Raw genomic sequence first — 19,583 nt, forward strand, 5'->3', positions numbered from 1 at the left:
AATGGACTTCATTTAAAAAGTACTTACTCAAAGTGTAGATAACAAAGTCCCTGCATGAAGCACCTTGAGGCTGGGTTAAACTCACACCAATGTTGCAGCAAGTTATTGTAGTCCTGTAGAGGTAGATATTGACAGTGGCTTGCCAAAAATTCCGGAAACACAAACTGTTCACTCAGTGGCCAGCTAGTACAGAGTTAAGAACGAGCAATTTGTAAAACAGGTCATGCCCACCTATCCAAACCCCCTTTTTTCATTCTTGAGATCACTATGACCATGATTTTTGAAACACAAACTGTTCACTCAGTGGCCAGCTAATACAGAGTTAAGAACGAGCAATTTGTAAAACAGGTCATGCCCACCTATCCAAACCCCCTTTTTTCATTCTTGAGATCACTATGACCATGATTTTTGACCTACTGACCACCAAACCATTTACTGACCACAGACAATCATCCTATAAAGGTTTCGGACTGTAGCATAAAGCATACCTTAGTGACCTACTCTCTCAAGGCCACTGTGATCTGCAAAATTAAATGCCCACAAACAGGTATCTAACATTTGTATATATATTTGTTTCTATATAATTCGAAATCTAAATAGCCATTGCTCCAAGAAACAAGCATTTTTCCCAAAAACCACAACATTTTATGACAGCAAATTTAAATGATTCCATAGCATTTCAGGTTATCTTAAAAGAAAATTTCATACCACAACTCAAACATGAACTAAACGTGTGTGCATAAGCATATAACAATTCTTTGGTCTTTCACGAAAATAAGATTAAAAGTTAATCCTTCTTGAATACAGAACTTCTTGATATGAATTTTATACAGTAATCTAAAGGATACATTAATGACGCTAGAGACTTGACAATTTTCAGTAGTCCCGAGGACCATGTAGCACCCGGATCATCGTCGAGAAATGTTGTCACCGATAGATCTGTTCTTATCTTTTCCCCGCCAGGTCCCTGAATAAACAGCTCCATCAGACTGGCGCCACAGTGATCTAAGATAGAAAACAACATGCAGTTAATAATTAAACCTATCATTCTTCTTTAATCTAAAAATCATAAAAAAAGGATTTATGCCAGCATAAACATTTCGTTCTGAACTACTCAGCATACACAAAACAATTTTTTCAAAGTTACTTATACAATTTTATCACAGTTTTGATTCTATTAACAATAGATTAATACGAAAGCACACACCGATCTTCTGTATAAGAACTGGTCCCACATTCTGTCCACTGAGCATTGACTCTGAGATGTCTAATGATGAAAGCTGCCTAATGTTTGATTCCCTGAAATTTGTTTTGAGATATATATATATATATATCAAATAAATAAAATGACTTCACATGCCTTTCCAACAATATTTAATTATAAAACTACAAACTAGTTTCGCCTATCGGTTCATCAGTTTATATACAATGTAACGTGACGTTACTATGGTTCTATATATATAAACCACAAAAATGTTATAATAGTTAACAGTTCGCAAACTCTACAACAAATTCTTTATCAAATGTATAATGTGATAGCTGAAACACATTCATCTGATTGATTGAAAGCATTTTACACAACATTAACTTCACCAGAAAATTAAATGCTTTCATAGTAATGACCCAATACGTTGATACTGACTACCTACTCTAATTTTCACCATGCAAAAAGGGGTATAATGATGTTCAAAGGGACAAAACTGCATGGGCATATAATATACCAATTTATAGGCTTATGTATTGGTAAATATACAGTTTTGTTGACCTCAACATAATTCTATATTTACATAATAACCACCACTTTCCTCTTTTTTTAAACTGATATACCATGAAATTTGGGTTAATACAAGCATTAATGGCTACAGACTTTCCCTACTGCATTTAAATATCTTACAGTTTTTTTTCCTAGTGAAATCAGCTTGTGATCTCTATTGTATATGTTAACTGAATTCAATAACTTGCAAGCATTTTTGTGATAGATTCCCATTTCCCAAAATGGTAAAAGATTGTACTCGAAATTTTCTGTACATTTACAATGAGGGACTTTAGTCAAATTGTCTCCCTTATTGGATTATGTCCAAGATAATAAAATTGTAAGTTGGTCCCATCATTTGGAATTCTCTGACTTTATCGCTGTTTTGTCTGTGAGATGTTAGTTCTAAGTTGTGAGATACCTTGCATATATTTATTAAATTAAATGTCTGAAATGTCAAAATTAAGATACATATGTGATAAGATGTGTGTTTATAGAATATGTAGCTAAAGGCATTATTAAATCAATAGACATGATGATCAATATCATAGCTTCATTTATACCAGATTGTTACAAATATCACAGCAATAACAACAGAGTAATCCAAATGAAAGGACTTACTTAGAGTATGAAAGGGAGATAACTGACCAAAGTCTCCCATTTGTCTTGTAAATTTTGAACAGAATTAACTACTTACAAAGAATTTGCCTGAGTTGATACAGCTAGGGTCTGCGATGCCCATTTTACCACAAGGTAAGATCGCAACAAGTTTGCAGTGTACGGCAGTAGGTCATTCTGTATTGCTCCAACAGATCTATTATCTAAACCAACCTTTAACACAAACATATATCTTACAGAAAATTCTGCTCACCTTCAAGCAGGATAGTGTTAACAGGAAATAAAAAGTTTATTCTGGTAAATGTTCTGACTGTCTTGGTGCACCGCTTATTGGATATTTAATACCACTTTATTTTTACTTATAGGTTAAAGCAGAAATTTTTGCGAGAGTTTAATTTTTGCTTATCCGTGAGGCCCTACATGTTGCGAAAATTAATCCTTGCGTAAATATTCACAATTAGTATAACTGAAATTAAAGTATGACAACATTTTTACAATTTTGCAAATAAACCTCGCCAACATACTGTGAAATCATTATTATTCGTGGGGGATTAATTTTCGTGGATTTCGTGGTTGAGCTCAACCACGAATTTAAGTCCCAACGAACAAATTATGCCCACGATAATTTTTAATTGTACGCAAAGTCGCCAAAAAAGACACCATAGCCGTTCGATCTGATCCGTAGTTGTATGCATGCGGCAGTACTAACCTGCAGCTTTCGTGTAGTTTATGGAGACTCCATCAACAATAAAAAGTATTAAAGTATGCGTGGGAACAAAACCGACTATTTCATTTAGAAATGTACCCATGGTTTGTTTATGACAAGTTTGTCAAAGTGGAAGTAGATACTAAGTATAGAAGTTTGACGTAGCATCACGTGCCACCTGCACTATAATACGGCTGTTATACGATTTTTTCGGCCCCGCTATGCAATGTTTATACACTAGCCTTTATTTTACTGACATGTAGTAAAATACTACGACTTTGGAACTATTAAATATTACAAATTAATTGTAAGATTCGTATCCGATGCATTCATACCTAATTCACATTACACGTTTCTCGGCAGGAAATAACACATGCACAAGTTCAGCAGCTTGTAATTTTAGATGCAGACACGCATTCATTTTGAAAAAAAAGTCGCACCAGTTTATAATAGTCTATGTAAGAATTATTATGGTTATACTAGCACTATTTAAATGTATAATAGTGTGTTTTAATTTGCAGTACAATAAGTAGTTCTTGTTTTAAACACGATCAAGTGATCAACTTTATATTTGTTTCGATACTGAATGCTAATTGTGCAAGATGCTACAGTTTAGACAGTTTTTAATTGGCGCCGACTTTTCTCATTGAATATTTCACAGTTTTAAAAAGTTTTGCAAATTAGGGGTCGTATAATTATAGATAATGCAGTCGTTAATTGGCACATGATCACTCGCTAATCTCCCGCGGCATTGATTGCAAATTCGTTAACCATGGTAGCGCTGTTTGACACGTGTAGGTTTCACATGTAAGGACAGAAGTACTAGTAGATTCATTCCTGTGGAAATAATGATTTTTTTATTATTATTTTTTTTTTTTTCTTTCAAAAATTGAAAATCCACGAATTTACGTCCCCACGAAACAGCTGTTTTGGTCAAAACCACGAAATTTCGTGCTGACGAAATTAAATGATTTCACAGTACTCAAAATGTCAAATTCGCGAAATTTTGACCCATCAAAAATATGTGCTTTTACAGCATGCAGCATGATCTTCCAATCGCTGACAATCACAGGCACAAACACTTTAGAATACTAATAAGACTTCTGACAACAAGATCACAAAAAAGTTATGCAAAATCATGCAAAATCTCAAAAGGAAGTGTGATGCCAAAGGTCCTAATCTAAAATACTGAAATAGTCAATTTCAAAAGGAATTTATGACTATGTGGTTAAAACAGTAAGAAACAAGGCATAATGGAAGCCAGAGCTCTCATTTTCCTAAGTAAAACTACTACCAACTTGTACAGACTCTTACAGTAAAGAATCCTCTTTTATCACTTCTTATTCTCTAAAGATATAAAGCAATAAAACCTTTCTTGAAATCACCATTTAAATGTATTAACAAATGACCAAAAACTAAACTGCACAATGTCTTTTACTTGAAGAGAGAAATCCTTTAGATACAGGCCTGTCTGGCTAACTTAGCCTAGCTCTTTGCCAATAGACAGTCTGGTTCGTTAACATGCCCCGTGTATAGCCGCATTTCCTAGAACAAACCAGTACTGGTCTCTAAGTTAGGTGGGAGGCACTCTCATCTAAGAAATTTCCAATGCCTGGACCAGGATTTGAACCCCTTACCTCTTAATGGACACTAGAACATCAGGCAGCCTATAATATGCAAGTAATCCATTTACCTGATTTCCAAGTCTCAAAGCTGCCAGTTGAAGGAGGTAGAGATCTCGTAACAGCTGAAATCTTGTCATGGAGAACTGCTCCACACAGAGTGTCAGAATGTCACATCCAACCTTGCTTGTAAATAACTTATTCAAGTTCATGTGCCGTGCCATATTCACATCTGAAATATACCAAACAGATCAAACATGAGGATTGCAAAACATTCTCATTCTGTAGAATTTTTGAAAGACTTTGGCTCTTTGTATTGTCCTGCTAAATTTCTAAAACAGACTGGCCCATCATTCAGTTTGGACAGTACCAATTATTATTTAAAGGGGTGTTCACTGACAATTTACTGACCGAACAGCTAACAGTGCAAACCATGATGGCGCAAAGGCAAAATCACTTGCCACCAGCAGTCTTAAGGTTAAAGTAAAGAAGACAATACAAATCTTATTTCAGAAAAATAAGAAAGTAACAGTATATTGGTAATAAAATACACGACAATGCTGAAGAGTGGAAGAAGAATTCTATTCTTGTGAACAGCTTAATTGTGCATAAAATACACAAATGATAACATTCTTGTAATAGCTCAATCAATAACAAAAAAGATATTGTCCATTTTTTTTCTTTTATTATCAAAACATAAAAACACTATCACACACAGTTATAGGCTGAAAGGTTGTTTCAATTGTTGATGGTTAAAAGTCACAGCCTTTGAACAAGTGCCTTTTGCTAATGTTGGCTTAACCCACTGTTTGAAACCATGCTGCTAGAGATGAATGGTGATACTATATTGGAGCAACCTTAAATGGGCACACAAATTTCAGCTTTTGCAATCTAGGAAGTTCATTTGTGTACGTCCATTTGTAAGCAATTTTGAACAAAAAGCAAAAACAAATTGATTTCTTAAGTACCAGGCAGTATTTATTTATAAATACATTCAAGAAATGTTTACAGTATGTACAGAAAAGACATCTATAGTAAGATTTAATGATATTATAGAAGGCATTAAGCCATACTTAATATCATAGTCAGAAAGAATAAACTTAAACACTACTGGCCTACAATAGTTAATAGGAACTGCTGTCTGAAAACTTCTGGAACTGTCATATACATTTGAAATCATGCCCCTTTAAACCCAACAAAATCAAACTGATACTGAAAAGATCTTACCTATTCCCTCCATTTCCTGCTCATCTTCCATACTTGGTGTGAGATCCAAGAATTTCAATATCATGTTTACAGCAGCTGTGAAATCATGGATCAGTCTCAAATTATTTGGAACTGATGCACCTTCTGCTAAAGCACTCTCCAAACTACAACATCAAATCATACATTTATCACTCCATTGACTATGCTTCCTTTATCACAATGTCATTACAGTGTATTTCTTTTTGGCAATTTATTTATTTTGTTGGGTTTAACATTGCATCGACAAAATTATAGGTCATATGGCGACTTTCCAGCTTTGATGGCGGAGGAAGACCCCAGGTGCCCCTCCGTGCATTATTTCATCACGAGTGGGCACCTGGGTAGAACCACCGACCTTCCGAAAGCCAGCTGGACGGCTTACTCACATGAAGAATTCAATGCCCCAAGTGAGGCTCAAACCCACATCGATGAAGGACAAGTGATTTGAAGTCAGCGATCTTAACTACTCGGCCACAGAGGCCCCTATTTTTATTTTGGCAAGGGAAAAGTGCCTTAAGGTAATATAATTATGTATTCTAAGCTACAGTGAACAACATTCTTGTATTTTTAAAGTCTTAAATACATCCAAATGAATCAAAAGCCCTTTTGCATTAAGGATACACCAACTTGCCTTAACAATCTGTTAGCAACAACAAACAAAAAAATGAAAAACCTATATTTTTAAATGCCCTTTACAAAACAGTAGTATTGTAATTTCATGATAAACTACTTTTCTCTTTTAACTTCACACAAACATACAAATACTTACTCATGATTTAAGATCACATGATCAACTAGTTGCCCAGCAACCATTTCAAGATTCTGATTGGTCGATAGTTCCTGTTCAAACTGCATCCCAAGATCTTCAGAAATCTCTAGACTTATTGAGCGTATGGTTTCAAACAGAAGGCTTAAATCCCTCTTTGTCTGGTTGTCTGTAATAATAGATTTCATATAACTTTTAAGTCAAGATCAAAATGCTATTAAACAATTCATTCAAACATACAAAATTCGCAATTTTTCCCTTCAGTTAAAGAAACTTCACCTTTCAAAACTATCATAAATTCATGATTTAATGAGACTTAGTATCTAAAGTCTAGTGAGTTCAAAAAAATATAGATTAGAAAAACGGTTTTTTTTACACTTCCAAGTCACTTCATTTCTTGGGCATAAATTTTCGTGGTTTTGTACAGATATAAATTCATGGATTTCAACTTTACAAGATATTATGAGAATTATAGGTGTTCACTGGGATTTAATTCTGCGGATTTAATTTAATGCAAGATCGAAATCAAAGGAAATTAGTTCCCTCTGACTCAATGATTTCGCAGTAATACTGCTTAAAATTTTGACTTGGTGTTCAGAGTTTTGGTAAGTTTCACTTATTTCCAGAGTGTATGTTTCTTAAACAAAATGTGAATGTTACCTATCTTTATAAGACATCAGTTGCTGCAACCCTTTATTTCTTTCATTACCAACTTTAAGCACTTTAAAAATTAACCTTGAAAGGCTCACAGCCCCCAAAAAGTCAGTAACATAGTAAATTTGTTGTTTTTTTTTTCCAGTCAAACAGATACAATTCATGCTATAAGAAGACCTTCCAGCTTTACTGGTGGAACAAAACCCATATATGTCTCTCTACACATGATTTCATGCACAGCCAGGTAGAACCACCAACCATCTGCAAGTCTGCTGGATGGCTTCTTCAGATTATGACTAAAGCAGGCCTCTAACCCACAACATTGACCATCTAGCGATTCATAGCCAGCGTCCAAAACAACTCTCCCACAGAGGCTTCCAATAACTTAATACAGTGTAAATGCAGAATACCATCAGTTTTGCCGATTTCAGCCAGAAGTTCCGAGGATTCTGCGTCTTCACTAGAACAGTACAGCTCTTCCACCTGATCACACGGTCGTAGGTACGTTACACATCCCTGAAGTCAGCAATATACTGATATTAATAACTTACTTTATATTTCAAATTAGCAATGCAGATGAAAAATCATACAAAGATACATGAAAATATAAACCTAAAGCTATATGTATACGTGCTTCATACATGCATTTAAACTTGTTCATACAGTAAAACACAGGTCGCTCAAAGTAGCAAAACAATCAAAATGCTTCAAGCAACCCAAAGAAAATATAAAGAAAATGACCACCTGTATCATCAAGTCAGCCCTGGTGCTTTAGTGAGTGGTGTTTCATTGTAGTATTTTTTTTTAGTATGTCAGTTCATATCCTTCTTGGATTTATGTCAGGAATAGAAAAGCACCTGAGCAGAAATTACAACCTTTAACCTCCCTACCCTACACCCTGGCAAGGGCTCAACTCTATAGCAGGGCATTGCGGAGCATGTAATCCACACCCCGAAGCAATGGAGGCCAGTACTTAACAGATGCCCACTTCTGAAATAAACTAAGCACAAACAGTGACTACTGAAATTGCTCTAATACATTGTGAAATAATACAAACAAATACCTTTCTCACAAGCCCAACTAGTCCAGTAACACCGTCAGCAAATAATCCTTTCAGTTTACCACCAACCTGGTAAATATAAGATTAAATACATTCTTGCATAATACTACCAGCATGTTATACTATATTATATTGATACAGAAATACATCTAAACATGTTCACTTTTGGCAAATTTGTTATGTTGGATAATGGACATTTTATCATAATAACAGAATGTGTGTTTTTCTTCAAGTAATGTACAAAGCTTACTAATGCCAATATTATAAGTGAGCAACAAATAAAGTTCTGTGATCTAAAACTTTAAAGAAAGTAAATGTAAATGTCATTTTGTTGGCATACAATCAAGAGGTTTAAGTAATTAACACAGAGACATGAGTTTGGAATTTTTTTTAAAATAGACTATTACATGAACATGGCCATTTTATCTGTTAATTTCAACATTTTCCAGGAGTTGATACCACCACAGAATTCATGAATGTTTGTCACTATGGATATTTATGATTTTGCAGTATAGTCAAACTTGTATTAAGAAGCCAGCTAAAGCAGCTTAAGACATGTAAAAAGTAGAACAAAGAGTGAATTTTGGAATTCAGCTCAATGACTACTTAAAGCAAGTGACTGCTTAAGGCAAGTCAAAATTAGAACAAAGAGTGAATTTGGGAAGTCAGTTGATCGGCTATTTATGGCAAGTGACTGCTTAAGATAAGTTAAAATTAGAACAAAAAGTGAATTAGTGTAGTCAGCTGGCTGGCTACTTAAAGCAAGTGACTGCTTAAAACAAGTTAAAATTAGAACAAATAGTGAATTTGGGTAGTCAGATGATCAGCTATTTATGGCAAGCAACTGCTTAATACAATAATACAGGTGACGCTTAAGGCAGGTTTAATACATGTGGCTGCTTAGGCAAGTTGAACTGTATTAACATACTGGTAGGTCATTAATCACAACACAAACCTCATGGTACTGTATACAGCAGGAATAAAATTTGGACCACTGTTCCAACTGTAGCTGATAATAATCATCCTCTTCCATCTCATAGTCAACCGCTGCACTACGGATCTGTAATCAAAATAAAATACTTCATCTCATAGTCAACCGCTGCACTACGGATCTGTAATCAAAATAAAATACTTCATCTCATAGTCAACCGCTGCACTACGGATCTGTAATCAAAATAAAATACTTCATCTCATAGTCAACCGCTGCACTACGGATCTGTAATCAAAATGAAATACTTCATCTCTATACTGACAGCAGAAATTGTTATAAAAGGTACAATTCTATCAGATGCTGAAGATTTTTTAGATATTCAATGTTGATGTATGATGCTTGCTGCATTTTTTCCCACAAATAATGCACCTACATATATAAATAAATAGTTACATGACTTGTGCATGTATCATGCAAAAGGACTGACCCATTAAGTTCTCACAACTGGCAACAAGCACTTGTTCTATTTACTGTCAAATCATTAATATTGGTGGATTGACTTAACCACAAAATCCACAAAAATTTAATCTGAGCGAACAAGTAAAATTCCCATTCATTTCATGTTCAAAAGTTGAAATCCACAAATTCATATCCCCATGAAATTGCTGTTTTGACCAAAACCATGAAATTTCGTGCCCACAAAATTAAATGATTTTACAGTACTTAAAATTGTATTTGAGGCTGCTTTCAAAGGTTTGATATAAAAAGCTTCTACCTAATCATACAATAACTTTTTTTTAGACAAAGACATTTTAACCTAACAAAAATACTAAAAATCTCTCTGTACCCACCTCTGTCTCCACAGCAATAGTGACATCTTGTTTCAATGTGTTAACATTCAGTGCCATTTCCCCTGTAACAGACTGGTCCAGTGCCTGACTGTATACCTGCAACTGTATCAGGAATATACACCTAAAATACTTTAGTGTTTTCATACTAAAATATAGCATAGTAGTTATTTTAGATATAGAGGATATTTGTTTGTTTCAGTGTATGATCAATATATATATCACCAAGTGAACACCATATGCCACATTTTTACAATTGTCGAAGGAAGCCACAAGTGAAAACGTAAATTATGGTGTTCACTAATGAAATATATATCGGTCTAACATGTAAAACAAAAAAAATTTCTTTTCATTTCATGTTTTAACTAAATTTACCAATATTTTAGTTTCTTACCAGTGAAATATATATGTGATATTTTTCACAGTGAAAATGTTTCACACTAATATTTCGATAATTCACTGAAAAGCATGTAATAAAAGTTACTATCTCCTTTAAAAATCCAGTATATATCTGAAATCAAGTTAAGAAATAAGCATTAACCTAGTTTAAATTAAAAATCTGAGACATCCAAGACTAAAACTTTTTTTTTTTAATTCTGCCTAATTCACCTATTTCCACAACTACTGGGCGTGTTCAAGTTCTTAAGACTTTCTACTGCAATGAGTGAAGCTTATACTACTTGTCAAAGTCTAAAGTGTGTAACAACACAAAACCACCGGTACTTTAATACCAACAGTACAATTAGAACTTTAAACTAGAATGTGTCTGTAGGACACAGGGTGTGCCCCCACTGGTACATTTGTCACAAATAAGGGGCAATAATTCAAATGTTTGCAGTCTTAAGAGGATAATATAGCCTCAACAAACATTTTATGGAAAGGATTCATTATTCTTGGCCATATACTTTTTGAGCTATGAGCATCACAAACAAAAAATCCATGCTATTTCAAGGGCCGTAACTCTGAAATAAGCACTAAAACTCTCAAGAAGAATGCCAAGTGTGCAAGGTCACATCAGGATAAAGACTCAAGCAAGGTTTCATGAATTTACATCAAATACTTTTTGAGCTAGGCACATTATTAGGTGAAAACGTGCATTTTTGACTTTTTTCAGGGGCCATAACTTTAAAAATAGGGGGTGGAGCCAGCCAGAAAAAAAAAGGTGCGCAATTTTATATCACCATAAAGACTCATGCAAGTTTTCATCCATTTATATCATATACCTTTTGAGCTAGGTGCGTCACAAGGTGAAAATGTGCATTTTCAACTATTTCAGGGGCAGTAACTCTGGAAATAGAGGGCAAAGGCAGACAAAAAATAAGAGGTTCACAAGTTCATATCATGATAAAGACTCATGCAAGGTTTCATCCATTTATATGAAATACTTTTTGACTTAGACGCGTCACAAGGTGAAAATGTGCATTTTTAACTATTTCAGGGGCCTTAACTCTGGAAAAAGGGGGTGGACTCAGATGAAAAATAGGAGGTGCGCTATTTCGTATCATGATAAAGATTCATGCAAGGTTTAATTCATTTATATTAAATACTTCTTGAGTTAGGCGTGTCACAAGGTGAAAATGTGCATTTTTAACTATTTCAGGGGCCATAACTATAAAAATAGAGGGCGGAGCCAGACGAAAAATAGGAGGTGCTTAAGTTTATATCATGATAAAGACTCTTGCAAGGTTTCATCAATTTATATCAAATACTTTTTGAGCTAGGCACATCACCAACTTCGGACGGACGGATGCACAGACAAAACAATAACTGCAATAATATTTATGAATGACTTAAAGACCATGAAGTTTGTTTTATGTGGTTTTAAAATTTTCACTTCCTAAATGTATCATTCAGAAAGCTAAGTGTACTTTTACAGATTTACATCACAAACTTACACTGAGAGCCCTTCTGATGTCCTGTTTACTGAACCTGCCTGGTTGGAACAACCTCTCAAGGTACACCTCCCTCGGGTCTCTGTGGGGTGGTATGTTTAAATCTGCAACCTCAGCTGGCTGTAACAACACCTCCATCCATCCGCCAGGACCTTCATCTCTTAAAACAATATGGTAATAGACCATGGAAATAAATTCTTGTAAATAAGATATATTTACAGACAAGAGGGCATGAAGGCCCTGTATCGCTCACCTGACCTACTGACCTAAAGATCATCAAGATTAACATTCTGACCAAGTTTCATGAAGATATGGTCAAAAATGTGTCCTCTAAGAGTGTTAACTACTTTTTCCTTTAATTTGACCTAGTGACCCTAGTTTTTGCACCCACATGACCCAGATTTGAACTTGACCTAAAGATCATCAAGATTTAACAGTCTGACCAAGTTTCATGAAGATACAGTCATAAATGTGGCTTCTAGATTGTTAACAAGCATTACTTTTGATTTGACCTGGTGATCTAGTTTTTGACCCAACCTGACCCAGATTGGAACTTAATCTTAAGATCATTAAGATTTACATTCTGACCAAGTTTCATAAAGATATGGTCATAGGTGTGTTCTCTAGAGTGCTCACTAGCTTTTCCTTTGGTTTGACCTAGTGACCTATTTTTTGATCCCACCTATCCCAGATTCGAACTTAATCTTAAGATCATTAAAATTAACATTCTGACCAAGTTTCATGAAGATAGAGTCATAAATTTGACCTCCAGATTGTTAACAAGCTTTACCTTTGATTTGACCTGGTGACCTATTTTTTGACCCCATATGACCCAGATTCGAACCTGACCTAGAGGTCATCAAGACAAACATTTTGATCAATTCCCATGAGTTTCAAACTTAAAATTAGGTCTCTAGAGTGTTAACAAGCTTAACCTTTGATTTGACCTGGTGACCTAGTTTTTGACCCCACCTGACCCAGATTGAAACTTAACCTAAAGACCTTCAAGATTAACATTCTGACCAAGTTTCATTAAGATATGGTCATAAATGTGGCCTCTAGTGTGTTAATTAGCTTTTCCTTTGATTTGACCTGGTGACCTATTTTTTACCCCACCTGACTCAAATTAGAACTTGACCTAAAGATCATCAAGATTAATATTCTGACCAAGTTTCATTAAGATATGGTCATAAATGTGGCCTCCAAAGTGTTAACTAGCTTTTCCTTTGATTTGACCTGGTGACCTAGTTTTTGACCCCACATGACCCAGATTCGAACTTGACCTAAAGATCATTGAAATTAACATTCTGATTAAGTTTCATGAAGATACAGTCACAAATGTGGCGTCTAGTGTTAATAAGCTTTTCCTTTGATTCGTTGATCCGACATGATCCAGATTCAAACTTGACCTAAAGATCATCAAGATCAACATTCTGACCAAGTTTCATGAAGATAGTCATAAATGTGGCCTCTAGAGTGTTAATAAGCTTTTCCTTAGATTTGACCTGGTGACCTAGTTTTTGACCCCAGATGACCCAACATCGAACTCGTCCAAGATTTTATTGAGAGTAACATTCTGACCAAGTTTCATTAAGATTGGACCAAAATTGTGACCTCTAGAGTGTTAACAAGCTTTTCCTTTGATTTGACCTGGTGACCTAGTTTCTGACCCAAATGACCCAATATCAAACTCGTCCAAGATTTTTTGAGGGTAACATCCTGACCAAGTTTCATTAAGATTGGGCCAAAATTGTGACCTCTAGAGTGTCTCCATGTTCCCCTTCATGCATTATTTCATCACAGGCGGATACCTGGGTAGAACCATGGACCTTCCCCAAGCCAGCTGGATGGCTTCCTCACATAAACAATTCAATGCCAAATGTAAGGCTCCAACCAACATCACTGAGGGGCAAGTGATTCGAAGTCAGTGACCTTAACCACTCTGCCGTGGAGGCCCCTACCCTGACCTTTTTGCCATCTAGCTAACCAAGATTGGTGAAAATAGATCAATTTGTTCATAAGAAGTTGTTTAAAGTAAGAAGTAATGCCAAAAGACATACGCACACAGTAAAATCAGAAATAGTCCAGCTATGTCTTGTACAATTTTCATGTATGTAAATATGTCCGGAATCCTTAAACACACACTACAGTTGACATCAAATTTTTCATTTTAGTAACTTATACTATATCAAAGCAATATTTTCAAGGAAATTGAAATTTTTCTTATAAAACTGTTTACCCAAACGTCAGAGTCCTGATTACAGGTGTCCCCTCTGAACTCGTCCACAGCGACACTAGTGTTGTACTCCTCATACAGAAGTCAATCAAATCTTCCTGTAAGCATTATTTTCCATAATCTATATAATTTCTGAAATATCTTTGCTAATAATTAAGATTTATTTTTTCATTTTTGTTGGGTTTAACATCACACTGAAAAAACTATAGGTCTTATGGCAACTTTCCAGCTTTGACGGTGGATGAAGACCATTACGAGCAGGCACCTGGGTAAAACCATCGACCTTCCGTAAGTCAACTGGATGGCTCCCTCACATGAAGAATTCAACGCCCCAAGTGAGGCTCAAACCCACATCGATGAGGGGCAAGTGATTTGCAGTCAGCGACCTTAACTACTCAGTCACTGAGGCCCTCTAATTATGATGAACTAATTGTGATGGATTTCATGGTTATATCAATCTTGATTTCAAACCCCATGGGGGAAAAACTACTGGACGGATAGCGAGATATTCGGTCAAACTTGCAAGTTTTGTACAAACAAAACAAAATTTGTCTGACAAATATTTTCACAATTTGTAACAAGAACTGTCTTATGGCAGCATGCCAACAATTTCAAGCCATTCCATCTAATACTAGCTTACATACAAAAGCTTTTTACAAATTTTTTAAGTTCATCCAAAACTTTTGTGATTCTATCCCCAACCAAAGGGTAACAACAAAAGCTGTACTATTTGAAAATTTTTCAATAGTCAAGCTATGAAAGACTAAACAAACAAAAAATACAAAAACGGTTCCTATGTCTGGCAGTCTGGCAACTTCAGCGAAGCCTGCTTTTGTTACATCACTGGTGTTACACCTTTCTGATAAAAATCCTTTGTATCAAAACTCAAATGATGATTTTCATCAATGACAAAAATACTACAAATGTATTTGGAATTGAATATTCATTAATTGACACAGAAATGCTAAATGTTATCTACTAACTTGCGTTATTTTCAACACATGTAAAATTAATGCAACTTTTCATTTTTTTTGTTTTTGGTATTTCAACTTTTGAGAGAAAGAAAAATTTGAAAGTGAACAGAATTCTAAGATTTAAGATTTAAATCCTACAGAAAACAAGGAACTGTTTCTTTATACCTGAGGTCCAAATACACTTGCAAGGTGGCTAATCTGTAACCTACTCGAGGCAATTTGTGGCTGCAGGATACAAAACTGAAAATATTGAAGTGAAAATGTGCTGATTAACCACATTGTCAAACAAGAGGACCATGAAGGCCCTGTATCACTCACCTGACCAACTGACCTAAAGATCATCAAGATAGTTTCATTAAGATATGGTCATAAATGCGGCCTCTAAAGTGTTAACTAACCATATTACTCAGATTCGAACTTGACCTAAAGATCATCAAGATTAACATTCTGACTAAGTTTCATGAAGATACAGTCATAAATGTGGTCTTTAGAGTGTTAACAAGCTTTTCCTTTGATTTGACCCGGTGACCTAGTTTTTGACCCCACATGACCCAGATTCGAACTTGACCTAAAGATCATCAAGATTACCATTCTGACTAAGATTCATGAAGATACAGTCATAAATGTGGCCTCTAGAGTGTTAACAAGCTTTTCCTTTGATTTGACCCAGTAACCTAGTTTTTAACCCCTTCCTGACTCAGATTTGAAAATGACCTATAGATCATCAAGATAAACATTCTGACCAGGTCAGGATCCATGCTGTTTGTTTTCAAAGCCTATTGCAATTAGAGAAACCGTTAGCAAACAGCATGGACCCTGACCTGGCTGCGCAGATGTGTAGGCTGGTCTGGATCCATGCTGGTCGCATATGTTGGTTTTCTCATGGTGTGGCTCAAATCATGAGTAAATGTGTTACAACATGATCATCAACAAGAATCTGAATTTGTTGACGAATTCAAAAATCATTAAAATCTTCCCAAAAGAGTAATTCAGACAGGCGTAACCACTTACAGAAAAAAGTTGCCATTCTTAATTACAAATTAAACACATTTCTGATTGGCTTCATCTGTGATATAGACCAAACAATGGATACAATACACAACATCAATGATGTAAGGGACAAATCGGAAGCAAAAGTAATAATCAGCCATTTGAATTAAGTTTGAATCCAGACAGATTTTCAAGGTGTTGGCAATAAAAGCAAACACTGATGCAGTGAGGACAATGCCCAACTTTATAGTGCTGCCTCATTCGAATATCACGCCCTAGACACAGGACATGATACCCCACCCAGTCACATTATACCAGGCTGACCAGTCCTAGTAATATCCTCTTAATGCTAAGCGCCAAGCAAGGAAGCTACTAGAACCATTTTTCACGTCTTTGGTATCACGCGGCCAGGGATCAAACCTACATTTCGTACACAAAGCGGGCCCTCTACCACTAGGCTACAGAGGCGGTACTCTTTTGCGCAGAGTAATCGATTCACTACAAAGCATGTTAAAACTACATTTAAACAAAGAAAATGATTTCAATTCAAACAATTTTACACAAAACTGCAGAAACAGTTGACTTTGTTTTCTATTTAGTTTTACATATCAATGGATTATATCTGTAATGCAATATGTATATTTTCTACCTGAATTTATCAGACCGGGGTTTAAGGTCTTTTCATATAAACATGCTTCATCAACAAGATTTGATTCTATTTCAGTTTAACTAGATACTGTCCTATTCGAGTATCATCTCCAACCGAGATCAAACTGTGAACAACAAAACTGACACCTCACTAAAATCATAACTAAAAATAGTTTAACTCAAAATATGGTGGCAATTGAAAGAAAAGTTTGAAATTAATTAAAAATGTCGGATAACTATCTCAATTACTGTTAATATTATCTGATTACGTTAATCTCGTAAAAAGAACCGGAAAAATTGTCGGGAAAACAGCTTGGAAAACAGCCATTTAAAATAAATGGGTCCCACTCGCTGATCAACAAAATTAGTTGGGTCATCGATAATTGGATCAATTAAAACTGATATCAGCGGATACTTAAAAAAAATTCCATAAAAACGTGCTTTCTTTAATAATTGTCTCCTCCACTCCAATTCACTCACAACATTATGTAATATTCACACCTGTCAAAACATGCGTCATCGCATCAGCTGATTTCTTGCTATCGTTTTTTTTTCTACGCAGGAGAATATCCAAGAAGCACGAAACTGGAACCACGCTTCCAGATCAAATACACAATAACTCCGTGGGAAAAAAATGAAAATATATGTGGAGGCATAATGTTTCGCCACTCGAGATTTTTTTGAGCCACTTTAGTCAGTTTGAGCCACTGGCTCCAAATGCGATAGGCAGCAGACGCCCTGCTATTCATAAAAATTCGACTACATATCTATGTTTTGCCACTACTCATTATAACACATTACCTGGTTGGAATTTGTGAAGTTAAGGTGAACTCCGAGTTTCACATCAGCCATGTTTGTACTAACAAGCTTTCGTATGATATGCCCAGAACCTGTAGGACAGAAATAATGAATGTAACACTATTTGATTTAACATTGCTGCAATAAAATTCTTTGAAAAAGAGAACAAAACAAACAAATAATGCGAGTGCAACTAATTCTCAACACGTCTCACGGTATAGTAATAAAGACACTTTGAATTACCTTTTTAACCATAAAAATTTTTGTTGCTACTATTTCTGGTACAGAATCAGAGGTATAGCGGTAACCAGGCTGGAACACAGTACTAGCAACCCAGGTTATGATTCCCAGACGCAACTGTTCAGTACTCGGTGTTTATTTAAATTGGTACAGTTTCTAGCAGTATCAGCAGCAAGGTACATGTCAACTGAGGTGTCCTAGCCTCACCTAGAAATACGTTGCTAATTACATTCAAGGAGTGGGCATTCATTGACTATTCACTTTAATAAGAAGCAATTTACTTTTACTGTATTCAGCATCACCTTTTCATGAGTATTCTAGTAAGTTAAAGCAGTCAGTGTCCATGGATGCCTAAACAGAACTTTTCTTGGCAAGTAAATAAAACAAGAGATCACAGAGTGATCTTGGCGCCCACAACTGAGCCATTTTTGCGGGTTCCAATTTCAAGACTAGCTGAATGTCAAAATCAAGGTCAAATTTCATTTCAGTACACAACACTGTGCATGTGGTCCATGCATGTGGTCCGAATTTGAAAGCTGTAGCTTGAGAAATGTGAAAGTAGGTCACAAGATCAATTTCAAGGTCAAAGTTCATTTCAGTATACAAAACTATGCATGTGGTCCAAATTTGAAGGCTGTAGCTTGAAGATGTGAAAGTAGGTCACTAGGTCAAAATCAAGGTCAAATTTCATTTCGAAACACAAAACTTTGCATGTGGTCCAAATTTGAAGGCTGTAGCTTGAGAAATGTAAAAGTAGGTCACTAGGTCAAAATCAAGGTCAAATTTTATTTTGGAATACAAAACTATGCACGTGGTCCAAATTTGAAGCCTGTACCTTCAAAAATGTGAAAGTAGGTCACTAGGTCAATGTGAAGGTCAAAGTTTTTTTCGGTACATAAAACTATGCACGTGGTCCAAATTTGAAGGCTGTAGCTTGAGAAATGTGAAAGTAGGTCACTAGGTCAAAATCAATGTCAAATTTCATTTTGAAACACAAAACTTTGCATGTGGTCCAAATCTGAAGCCTGTACCTTCAAAAATGTGAAAGTAGGTCACTAGGTCAATGTAAAGGTCAAAGTTCTTTACGGTACACAAAACTGTGCATGTGGTCCGAATTTGAAGGCTGTAGCTTGAGAAATGTGAAAGTAGGTAACTAGGTCAAAATCAATGTCAAATTTCATTTCGGAACACGAAACTATGCATGTGGTCCAAATTTGAAGCCTGTACCTTCAAAAATGTGAAAGTAGGTCACTAGGTCAATGTCAAGGTCAAAGTTTTTTCTAGTGCACAAAACTATGCATGTGGTCCAAATTTGAAGGCTGTAGCTACAGAAATGTGAAAGTAGGTCACTATGTCAAAATCAAGGTCAAGTCAAGTTGAGGTTCATCTTGCCACTCAAAACTATACATGTGGTCCAAATTTGAATATTGTAAGTTATTGACAATTTTAAAAGCTTTTCCCTATATAAGTCTATATGAACCATGTGACTCCCGGGGCAGGGCCATATTTGACCCTAGGGGATAATTTGAACAAACTTGGAAGAGAACCACTAGATGATGCTACATTACAAATATCAAAGCCCTAGGCTTTGTGGTTTGGACA

The 19,583-nt window shown here is 35.5% G+C and overlaps 1 protein-coding gene across 2 annotated transcripts in view; it reads right to left on the reverse strand.

Moving 5' to 3' along the window:
• LOC123536085 (nuclear pore complex protein Nup160-like) overlaps positions 1-19,583 on the reverse strand; it is a 55,991-nt gene that overhangs the window by 19,991 nt on the left and 16,417 nt on the right. For both annotated transcript variants that reach the window (XM_053528887.1, XM_053528885.1), the window contains exons 8-22: positions 17,745-17,833; positions 15,471-15,545; positions 14,335-14,429; positions 12,099-12,255; positions 10,207-10,308; positions 9,380-9,484; positions 8,428-8,493; positions 7,775-7,880; positions 6,714-6,879; positions 5,927-6,069; positions 4,771-4,931; positions 2,451-2,584; positions 1,208-1,299; positions 849-1,005; positions 28-183 (exon numbers count right to left, since the gene is read on the reverse strand). In XM_053528887.1, coding sequence (XP_053384862.1) covers positions 28-183; positions 849-1,005; positions 1,208-1,299; positions 2,451-2,584; positions 4,771-4,931; positions 5,927-6,069; positions 6,714-6,879; positions 7,775-7,880; positions 8,428-8,493; positions 9,380-9,484; positions 10,207-10,308; positions 12,099-12,255; positions 14,335-14,429; positions 15,471-15,545; positions 17,745-17,833 — 1,804 coding nt within the window. The remainder of the gene's footprint in view (positions 1-27; positions 184-848; positions 1,006-1,207; positions 1,300-2,450; positions 2,585-4,770; positions 4,932-5,926; positions 6,070-6,713; positions 6,880-7,774; positions 7,881-8,427; positions 8,494-9,379; positions 9,485-10,206; positions 10,309-12,098; positions 12,256-14,334; positions 14,430-15,470; positions 15,546-17,744; positions 17,834-19,583) is intronic.

This window comes from Mercenaria mercenaria, chromosome 17 (genome assembly GCF_021730395.1).
Source record: "Mercenaria mercenaria strain notata chromosome 17, MADL_Memer_1, whole genome shotgun sequence".
Lineage (NCBI taxonomy): Eukaryota > Metazoa > Mollusca > Bivalvia > Venerida > Veneridae > Mercenaria > Mercenaria mercenaria.